General features: G+C 33.9%; 1 protein-coding gene across 1 annotated transcript; it reads left to right on the forward strand.

Annotated features, from left to right (window-relative positions):
* The first annotated feature begins 999 nt into the window (after positions 1–999).
* LOC121801553 (protein trichome birefringence-like 35) lies at positions 1,000–4,104 on the forward strand. Its single transcript, XM_042201062.1, has 6 exons — positions 1,000–1,320; positions 1,668–1,953; positions 2,137–2,308; positions 2,392–2,588; positions 2,668–2,820; positions 3,341–4,104. The coding sequence occupies exons 1-6, from the start codon at positions 1,110–1,112 to the stop codon at positions 3,669–3,671; spliced, it is 1,350 nt and encodes a 449-aa protein (XP_042056996.1). The 5' UTR covers positions 1,000–1,109; the 3' UTR covers positions 3,672–4,104.
* Positions 4,105–11,840: the final 7,736 nt, after the last annotated feature.

The raw sequence follows: 11,840 nt of genomic DNA on the forward strand, positions 1-11,840 counted from the left end.
AAAGTGATCCAATTTAGTTGAGATGGAAGTAGCATAATTTTAAGTTTAAAAAGAGTTTGTGTTGTAGATGCCTTTAACTAAATTTTTGAATATAACATGTTCTAGTTTTGAGTTCACCATTGAAGAGAGTGGAGAGAAAAATATGGAGATCGATTTAAAAATTCGGAGAGAGAGAAATAGTTATAAATAAAAGAGATGAGAAATAGAAATCATAAATCACAGACATATAATTCTTCACTTATTCTAAATTTAGTAATTTTTTGTCATTGTGTTCATCATTCAAAATTAGCCCACTTCTAATTTTTTTTAAAACTTTTCACCATAGAACTGAATCAAGAAATTTTTTTAATTATCATCAATTAAATCACTGTTTGCAACCCAGTGTTCTATTTTATCATCAATCCAATCCCGTTACTTGTTTACTATAAATTTTTTTATATTTCTTATATTATCAATTTTGTAATACTCCTTCCGTCCCTTAATAGGAGTCGTTGTTTGACCGAGCACGAGTTTTAAGAAATGTAAAGAAAAGTTGGTTGAAAAAGTTAATGGAATGTGGGATCCACTTTTTTATATTAATTTTATAATAAAATGTGAGTGGAGTGAGTTAGTGGAATGTGAGATCTACTACCATTTATGGTAAAAATGAAGAGTGACTCTTAATGGGGGACGGCCAAAAAGGAAATTAGCAACTCTTATTCGGGGACGGAGGGAGTATTATATTATTAATTTTGTAATAAAATTTGTAGTTAAAAGGTAAAGAAATAGAAAAAAGGTTCGATTGAAATGAAAAAGTATCGCGTAATAAATCATTTATACTAGATCACTCAATCGTCTCTCGCCTTTGACTGCCTGTCACAAAAAAGTATTGATTCTCTCATTTAACACACAATTATTGATGTTACTGCTACTCCTTAACGGCATAAACAATGCACTATTTTAATTAACCGCTAATAATATTTAATAACTGAAAATATGTTCGGTCAGATTGAGTTGGATTGTCGGACTTGCTGTTTACTTCATAATTAAATTACCAAATCCTTCTTAGTTTTTTCCCCATTTAAATCCTCGTCGCTTTCGGCTGATCCAAAACCTTCAACCTAGAAAATATGCAGCAACGATGGCAGAAGAAGAAAAAACATTTCCCTCTCATCTCGCTCCTCTTCTTTGTTTTCATAGCATTTTCAATTTTTTGGAGTGAGTCCAATATTCGAGTAATTCATCAACACCAAGCTCGAAATGGCCAAAAGCAGAGACAGAATGCTTCTTTGCTCTCTTCCACGCCTTCCCATAGTTTCAATCTTTCAAACAAGCCTCCAGGTCTACTACTTGAACACCTTTAAATTCTTGATTTTCTTGGAAATCTTGATGTTACTGCGAGTGAGTCTCTCTAAAATTCTTGATTTTTAGTCGTATTCGTTTGTGGGTTTTTGTGATTCTTGAACTTTTTTTATCTCTTGTGTTGTAATTATGCATTTTCTTGATGTTTTGATGTTACACGACTTGAACAGCACTAATTCTTGGTTTTAAGTGGATTTTGGGATGGTTGAGTACACTTTTTTGTTGGAAATTTTGAATTCTCTTCAATTTAGTGGAAGCAAATCAAAGTTGGGGTTATTGAACATTGATGGATTTGAATTGATCTGAAACGTGTTGCTTTTATGTAGTGGGCTTGGATAAGTTTACTACATGCGCTTCCACGGTGAGGTATAGTGGCCGGAGAGCTGTTTCAGCCGTCCTTTGGGAGGAATCTGGTGGTCGGAGGGCGGTGTCTGAGGTGGAAAGTTGTGATTTCTTCTCTGGAAAGTGGATTTTTGACAATGTTTCGTATCCATTGTACAATGAGTCTCAATGTCCGTACATGTCGGATCAATTGGCTTGCCACAAGCACGGGAGGCAAGATTTGGGGTATCAGTTCTGGAGATGGCAGCCACGAAACTGCAATATGAAGAGGTGATTTGGTTTCTTGTATTAGTAGCTTTGGTGAGTGTGTTTCTACATTATATGTGCAATTCTTGTATCAGTTGATTCGATGAGAGTGTTGGCACGTGCATATGTGGAATACTTGTTTGAGCATTTAAGTTGACGACAATGTTTTAGGATGAAATTTTTGTATAATTGTTGATGTGAATGTAGGTGGGATGCAGTCGAAATGTGGGATAAATTGAGGGGGAAGAGATTGATGTTTGTTGGCGATTCACTCAATCGGGGGCAGTGGATATCAATGCTGTGTTTGATGGAGTCTGTGATTCCACGGGATAAGCAGTCCATCACGCCCAATTCTGAACTCACAATCTTTCGAGCAGAGGTACATTGACTGACCATCATGAAAAGATGCAGGAATTCATCATGTGGTTCTAAATATGAATTTTGTGATAATGTCTTCCACAGAACTACAATGCCACTATCGAGTTCCTTTGGGCGCCTCTTCTTGTGGAATCTAACTCCGACGATGCAGTTGATCACCGCATGAATGAGAGAATACTGCGCCCTGATGCAATCCTCAGGCACTCATCGCGATGGGAGCAGGCAGATATACTGGTTTTTAACTCGTATCTGTGGTGGAGACAGGGCCCGGTGAAGCTGTTGTAAGTAGAATCCAAGAACTAGCTAGAATGAGAGATGGGGAAAATGTTTGTGTCTCACTCATTTGAAATCTTGTTTTAGATGGAGCAATGATGAAAGTGGAGCTTGTGAAGAAATAACTGGCCTTGGAGGCATGGAGTTGGCTATGGAAACATGGGCTGATTGGGTGGCATCTCACGTTGATCCCTTAAAAAAGAAGGTTTTCTTCGTCACAATGTCGCCTACACATCTCGGGTGAGCACTCTCTCACCAAATTTTACCTTAATGTCAATTGCTTGCTTATGAAATATTTTTGTGATATGTATTTACCTGTTTCTGGTTAGTGTTTGTGAGCTATGTACCTTTTCCTTCAATTTTGAAATTTTCTTTATCATCTCTCAAATTTAAATGCATGATCTCTTCAAGAATACCAAATATATGCTTTCAATTTTCACCAAAAAGTCGAAAATAACATGCTACTCCCTCCGTCCATGATTAAATATCTCATATCTGACCGGCACGAGTTTTAAGAAATTGTTTGACTTTATGAAGTAAAGTGGTAGAAAAAGTAAGTGGGGTGCAGGTCTACTTTCCAAATATAGTAAAAGTGAAATGAGACATTTATTGGCTGACGGGCGAAAAAGGAAAAATGAGACATTTCATGGCGGACGGAGTTTAATATATAAAAACCAAATATCAAGCTTGATTACAAAAAATAGGGCACATTACTTTTTTATTAAGTAAAAGTTGTGTAACATTAATCAAAATCAAACAGGAAGTACGAGTGGGAGGCCGGAAGTGAAGGCAACTGTTACAACGAGAAGAAGCCTATAGACGACGAGAGATACTGGGGAACTGGCTCGGACCTGCCCACGATGAGAATGGTCGAGAAGAGGCTGGCCCGGGTCAGTTCAAAGGTTACGGTACTTAACATCACTCAGCTCTCCGAGTACAGGAAAGACGGTCATCCCACAATTTACCGTAAGTTTTGGGAGCCGTTGGAGCCAGAGAAAAAGTCGAACCCTGCTAGCTACTCCGACTGCATCCACTGGTGCCTGCCTGGGGTTCCCGATGTCTGGAACGAGCTGCTGTTCCAATTTTTGTAACTATGTTGGGTATGCTCAATTTTTAGCATGATTGTTGGTTTTGCTTGTGCATATATGTACATTTCAAGAAATGATGTAGTTGAAGGAATGTTGAAGCAGTTATGGAGTATACAGATTTTGAGCTTATGGTAAATAATGTGTATCAATATATTAGGTAGTATGGTGAAAGGATAAATTAATGTGGGGTTTTTTGTTAGAGATACAGTTGAAATGTCCTACTATAGTCTGGATATTTCCCTAAGTTTTATGGCGATGGGTACGGACGGTTGGATAATTTGAGTTGATTATACATTCGAAGTCGCAAGGCGCAGCAATGGCACAAAAGCTATGTGAATATATTCATACAATTTAGTAGTAGTATTTCCTACTACAATAGTATTAGGAATTCAACCAATGGGATTCCCTAGTTTGTATTTCATGTTTTGTTTACTAATTCTCGTTTCAGTTATTTTATTTATGCATAGCTATACAATAGTATTAGGATTGAATGTAATTGACTTATTTGCAGATCTTTTTATTGAGTTTTAAATCCACTGAGTAACGAGAGTTGCACAACCCCTTGGTCTACAAAAATAAATTCCATACTGAGATCAACTCCCTATAATTCCATATCTTGTCTGATTTTGATTATTTTTTATTTTTTATTTATTTTAACGACATGTTTGATAACATAGTAATATCAAGATAGAAAATTATATTTGAACATTTCTAATTGTTTGATATCATATTTAAGCTTAACTCAAAACCCAATATAAGACAAGGGTCCGCCTCAATCTTGTCAAAAATATAAGTTTAATCATATGTATCCCACCAATTTGTCAAGTTAAACCACTAGTATGATTTAATATTATACAAATTTAGATAATTTCTTTTCTATCAAACAACAACGAAAAATATCCATATCTTGACGTGAAACTCGTATTTCTTATCTTGTTTTACATATCTTCTCGTATCTTGACATGAAGCCCGTATTGACATTTAATTATATATATGAAGTTTTATTGTAGCAGTCAGATTGACTATTGTCCATTGTGATTTGATATCATTTGTTTATCATTTAGTCATACTATTTTTAGATTGTACATTCGCGGTTGGTTGTAGTGCTAATAAAATATGTATCTACTCTATACATATTCAACAGAATTCGATCTCATCACTATAGAAATTCCATATCATCACAGAATTTTCCAAACAAAATTCCCTTAAATTGGTACTCTTTCCATCCCATAAAAATAGATATTCTTTTTTTTAAGGAATAGACATTCTTATATTTTCTATGTTCCATAAAAATAGTCATTTCTATTTGTGGTAATTTTTTCCTCTCTAACGAACTAAGACTCATTCGCAATTAACATTACTTCAATAATTTTTTTCTATCATTCTCCTACTTTATCAATTATGCATTAAAACTCGTGTCATCCTAAAAGTATCGATGAGACGGATGGAGTACATTTTATCTTTCTTAGATTTAAGGTTTGATAGTATTGCCCATGTAATATTCAAACTTTGAGTAGCATTAATTGGCCGGGAAATTTGAGGTACGAGAGTTGCAACCCCTTATCTACGAAAATAAGATATGTAAATAAAGATAATATTTGATTTCTAGGAGCATTCCCATAAACATTTTATTTTTAATTTGTTGTATGTCTATTTGTGTGCTAGTGTAGTCCATTTATGTTAAATACATGTATTATTATTATTATTATATATATATATAGAGTCTCATTATTCACAAATCCACTCTTAAAAACCGAACCACCGAACCATACCAAATTAGGGTTTTTAGATCTACTTTTTTTATGGATGAGAGACACAAATTTATCAATTATTTTCGCCTTCATCACGAGTCTATTTTAATTCATCCGAAGGTAAATAAGTCATACTAACATGTTACGAAGTTTTTACTTCATTCCAGTAGGTTTTTACTTCATTCCAATAGGTTTTTACTTCATTCCAGTACGTAAATGCGGTTTTGCCGTCGCGTGGCGTTCTTACTCTCTACAATATCTATCACCACCGCCACAACGCTGATATGGTGTAATAAACACATGGAATGATGTGATAAATTATTGGAATGAAGTATGTGTAGAAGCATTTGAAGTCCTACTGGAATGAAGTAAAAACCTTATCCAATGAAGTAATAACGTTTCTGAATGAAGTAATAAACACACTTGAATAAATTGCATTTTTTAATGTAAATAAAGTAAAAACTCAGGTCAGTGAATTCAAATGAAATATATGTTGAATCATTTAAAAACCTACTGGAAGAAAGTAAAAACATGTTGTAGTTTCAAGGTATTACGTACAGAATGAAGTAGTAAACCTATACAATGAAGTAAAATGGGCTTGTAATGAAGATCGAAAAATTTACACAGCAGCACATCTCATAAAAAAACTAGATCTAATGGCCCAGATTTGGTCTCTAGTTCGGTCTTTAAAATTGGTTCGACATTGATCACAACTCTATATATATATATATATATATATGGTTCAGATTAATTAAATTTTTTTAAGATGAGATGTATTATCATTCACTCATTTAATACTGGTAAAAAATTTACCACATGAAAAATATTTTTAGATTAATAAATTATAAAAGGGCAGAATGGGCTTTTCATAATGGGTGAGGTTCCTCCTAAGCTCAATCGGCCTCTTCTCCCCCATCGCACCGCTCCCAATCGAAACCCTAGGCGTAATCACCCCAATTTCCTCTCCGTAGAGTACAATCGCGTCGCCGCCTCCGCAATCGGAGCGATTTCGCGGTCATTAGTGGAGCAGACGTCGGTGGCGGTGGTGGACGAGGGGGGGGGGGGTTGATCGGGGAGATCTCCCCCCTGGCGTTGTCCTGCTGCGACGAGACGGCGGCCATGAAGACGCTCTCGGCGGGGGATCTGATGGCATACGTCGGGAAGTCGAAGAGGCTCTCCAGAGGCTTCTTCGCGATGTTCGTCATCTCCATGGTCACCGGAGTCTTCTAGGTGGTGACCGAATTGCTCCCGAGCTACGCCATCCTCGCGGGGATGGTGGTGATTTTACTCCTACCGTTGGTCGTGCCGGCGGGGGAGAAAGTCACAGAGACTGTGCGGAGGAGGTGCTTGATTGTTGCGGTTCTCGACGACGGAGTGGCGGTGGTGGAGAAGGATGTGGAGAGTCATGTTGTGGAAGGTGTGGGAGTAGTGGATGAGATGGGGCCGTTGGTGATGGTGAGAAGGGTTGAGTTTTGGTTGTATTTTTTTGTGTATTTGTTCGGAGCCACGCTGGGTTTGGTGTTTGTCAATAATTTGGGACAAATTACGGAGTTGAGAGGCTGCTCGGGAAATTCGTCGTTGGTCTCGCTCTCGGCCGCCTTCAGCTCTTCGGCCGTCTTCTTCTCGCCCAATATACAAGTTGTTGACAAGCGTTGACATTTGATATACAAGCGGTTGACATTTTTCTATGAGTTGTTGACATTTGATGTGCAGGCTATTGACATGGATTGTATAATCATGATTCCAGAACTTGTGTCAAATAAAAAAAATAACAAAAAATAGTTATTTTTTTTATTACAATAATTGTTTTTGACTTGTTGACAATTTATACAAGTTGTTGACAAGCTGTTGACATTTTATATACAGGTTGTTGACATTTAAAGTGCAGGCTATCGACAAGCGGTTGATATTTTTATATAAGTTGTTGACATTTAAAATGACGATAATACCCACGAGTTAACATAATCTACTTACAGTTGACATTTCAAAAATTTTGTGGATGAGTGGCTGAAAATTCATATCAATTCTCAATTAAACTAAAAAATCTCAACCTAACAGGACCATATATATATATATATATATATATATATATATATATATATAGATGTATTCATTTCCTTTTTTGTATCTTTTGTTCTTTGTTCTTTTTAATCTCAGCCCCACGATTTTGTCGTCCGACGGTTAGATTGGTGCCACGTGTCATTTAATAATGCAGATTTTCAGTTGAATAATGCACACCGACTAATGATGCACTATTATAGTGTAATAATGCAGATTTTCAATTGAATAATGCACACCGACTAATAATGCACCATTATAGTGTAATAATGCAGATCATCTGGACCGTTGATGAATGAGATCTAACGGCCCATATTAAGAAGAATAAAGGATCTAAGGGATGAATAGGAGAATAACGCTCCCCTATATATATATATATATATATATATATATATATGATTGTATTCAATGTCGAACTAATTTTAAAGACCGAACCAGAGACCAAATCACATCCCTCAATTATCTTAATCTAACTGTCATATTAATTAAAACCAAATCTCATTATTTTATTCAAAAAAATCGGACCAAGGCTTCTTTAGTAAATGCCAATCTTGTGCAATTTTGTTTCCCAGATTCATGCTACACAAATATGGAAAAAAATCTCCACTGCACGATCCAAGATAAACTGCTTCTTCTTAATCTTAATGAATTCTTGCAATTTCTTCCTTCTCAATTCCATCGTTCGAAATCTCTCTATGAATTTCATGTTTCATTTTTTCCATTGTTCAACTTCTGCTTTTGAAGTCGTTCGATATGCAACAATCGTGACTCATTTTTTATATTGATATACTTATTTCGTGATCCATGGAGAATTCAACCAACACTATGTCTATAAATGTTTCTTCTATGATGTCAATCGATAACATGAACAACCCCACTCCCATAACTGATGTTAACCGACGACAAGCAGCGGACGTCTCCTAAGAAAATTATTTTCGGGGACGAGGGAACAATAATGGATGACTTATCTGAAGGTCGACTATTTGATCCTGCCATGACGAAGAAGACGACTCATTTGAATGTCGACTATTTTAATATGTAATATTTGTCCAAATGATGCATTTTCAGTGAGTATCCGATTCAGAAATGCTTAGCTTTAATATCATTATGTCTCGATGTAGTTTCCTAGTTGCTGAACTTTTTTAATTGTTACGTAGTTGAAATTTCTTTTAGTTGTGATGAAATATTTTACATACTTAATGAAGTATTTTTGCTAGTTAGTTCGAGTGTTATATTACAATAAGTTTATCTAATAAACAACTTTCGTTATCTTATAATGTAATAAGTTCACCCAAAAATAGAATCATTTTATGTTAATATAAATCTACTTTAAAAAATCCAAAACAAATATATCATTAAATATTTGTTCATCTTCTCATAATCATTTTTATGTTAATATGAATCCACTTGAAAAATCTAAAACAAATATATTCATTAAATAATATAACTTATTCATCTTCTTATGAAATCACTTCATGTACTGCAACCAACTCATATTACAAAATTAATATGAAACAAAATTACCCAATCAAACGATTCAAAAAAAATATTGCAGATCATTGAGAAATCCAGAATTGATAACCAAAATAGTAAAAATTTGAAGAGAAACTGAACTTTCTTCATCTTATAATGAAATTCAGTTAGAGCATATCAAATTACTTCATCTAATAAATAACTTTCTTCATCTTATATTGTCATAAGTTCACATTTTATGCTTAAATGACTCTACTATGAAAAATGTGATGGAAGGTGACTGAAATAAATTTCGATGGAGTATTGCTAAATGAAACCAATCATTAACTAAGGTGAAATATGTGTACACAAATTCTGAACATAAATAAAATTTGTGGAAATGTTCAGTGTCAATTTCAAAAGTATCCCAAAACATAAACCAAGAATTACATTAATTCTTTTTTAGGTAATCAACTACATTTTTTTTGCATCAATATCATTGTATTTGCTCGCCTCTTGACTATGATGTTATATGCGTTTGTTGTTGAGGTATTCATGACTTTTCCTGCATTTATTAAAAAAAACAACTCATTACAATTACACTTAAATTCATAATTACAATGTGTAATCACTTAATCATATAATCACATTTCTTTATCTTACAATGTAATAACTTCACCTGTTTTTATTAATTTAATAAAATATCATAGATGAGAAACAGTTCATCTTATAATATGGCCATTTTATTGATTTAATCAAGCATTATGGTTAAAACACATATCTACGAATTCACATCAGACCATCTAATAAACAATCATAACTCCCCACAAATACACTGAAAATGGATACAATTTCAAAACTAAAGTAAGTAATCATTTCATATAATAATCAACTTTCTTCATCTAATAATCAACTTGCTTCATCTTATACTCAACTTCCCAACAAAACACATATTTGTCACATCACCATAGAACAAATTAGTTCATACCAAATATGAAGTGATTCAGTTACAGCATACCAAATTATTTCAGCTAATAAACAACTTTCTTCATCTTATAATGTAATAAGTTCACCCAAATATGTAATCATTTTATGTTAATAAGAATCTACTTTGAATAATTCAAAACAAATATATTCATTGAACAATATAATTTATTCATCTTCTTCACATACTGCAATCAATTCATAATACAAAATTAAGATGAAACAAATTTACCCATCGAAGGATTCAAAATATATTGCCGATCACTGAGAAATCCAGAATTGATAATCAAAACAGTAAAAAATTGTAGAGAAGTGAAACATTAACCAAACTATAAAAATATAAATGAAGTGGAAACTACGTCAAACCTTTGGTTATAGCCTCTAATTCTTGGGTTTCATTCCAGATTTTCCCTCACACACTACCACCAAAAAAGAAAAATTCAGATAGATTGTAGAGGAATGGTGCAAAAGAAAATTAAATCAATCGATTCACCTACCTTTTCCAATTTGTGGTGTCTCCTTCTCCAATTTGTAGTTAGATTACTCTGTCAACGACAGCGCAATGAACCCTTAACCCTAGGTTTCTTTCGTTGAGAAGAAATCGTAGAATCAGATTGAGAGTGAGAGAGGAATGGAACGGAAAAAACAAAATGGTGAAGATGGGAATAAAATCCCACTTAATCTGTAACCTAATTTCGTTCATACCATAATTAACAACATTGACTTAATTACAAAAGTACCAAATTACCCTCTGGATGAAGTAATTCGAGTTAAGAATGAACTATGGAAATATGATGTCCAATTCTTAATCTAATCCATCCAAAATTTGATCTAATGATTATAGTTTGGTCTCTAGTTCTACACTAAGGAGGTGTTTTGCATATATCACTACCATATATATATATATATATATATATATCAACCTAACTGGACCCTATATATATATATAGAGAGAGAGAGATGTGATCATATAATAACCCTCAAATCAAGTAATAACCCTATAACTAAATATGAACCACACATATTTTCTAATCTTGTGGTTGAGATTCAAACTTAGATTTACTTCATAAAAAAGGCGCAGGGGGTAAATATGTCATTTCTCTCATTTAATTTCTGAATTTCGCTCTATTCTTTCATTCTCTCTCAGTTCGATTCTCTCCTCTTCTCAGCGATTTTGTTTCCATATTCTTCTTCTCATCGATTTTGTTTCCAGATTTTCTTCCGATTTGGTTCATTATTCCATAATTTCCAGATTTTGTTTCCATATTTCTCGCATAATTGTGAATTGTGACCGGTGAGATGTTTTCAATTTTGCGTTCTTATTTTCATTGATTATCTGTTCAATTGCTGTCAGAATTTTCTTCGATGGAGTCTGTAGCAAATAACGAAGGTAACATTCATTATCAATTATTTAACTTATTGATTATGTTCATATTTTAATTTATTGATTGTTTTGCTTCATGTATTGAATTTGATTTTAGATTAATATTAGCTGTCGATTGGTTTATGTTTCTGATGTATTGAACTTCTTATTTAATTATATTATGTATTGCCGATTATGTTAGGTTTATTACATAAAATGATAGTTTTGCCGGATAGAATAATACCCTGAGTTGATAAAATGATACTTTTGGCTTATAAATGTTAGGTTTACTGCATACAATGATAGTTTTGCCGGATAGAATGATACTCTGAGTTGATAAAATGATTGTTTTGCCGGATAAAATGATAGTTTTCCGGATAGAATGATACTCTGAGTTGATAAAATGATAGTTTTGTCGGATAGAATGATACTCCGAGTTGATAAAATGATAGTTTTACCGGATAGAATGATACTCTGAGTTGATAAAATGATAGTTTTGCCGGATAGAATGATACTCTGAGTTGATAAAATGATCGTTTTACTGATTTGTAGGTATGTACATTC

The sequence above is a fragment of the Salvia splendens genome, chromosome 4 (genome assembly GCF_004379255.2).
Source record: "Salvia splendens isolate huo1 chromosome 4, SspV2, whole genome shotgun sequence".
NCBI classification, from domain to species: Eukaryota; Viridiplantae; Streptophyta; class Magnoliopsida; order Lamiales; family Lamiaceae; genus Salvia; species Salvia splendens.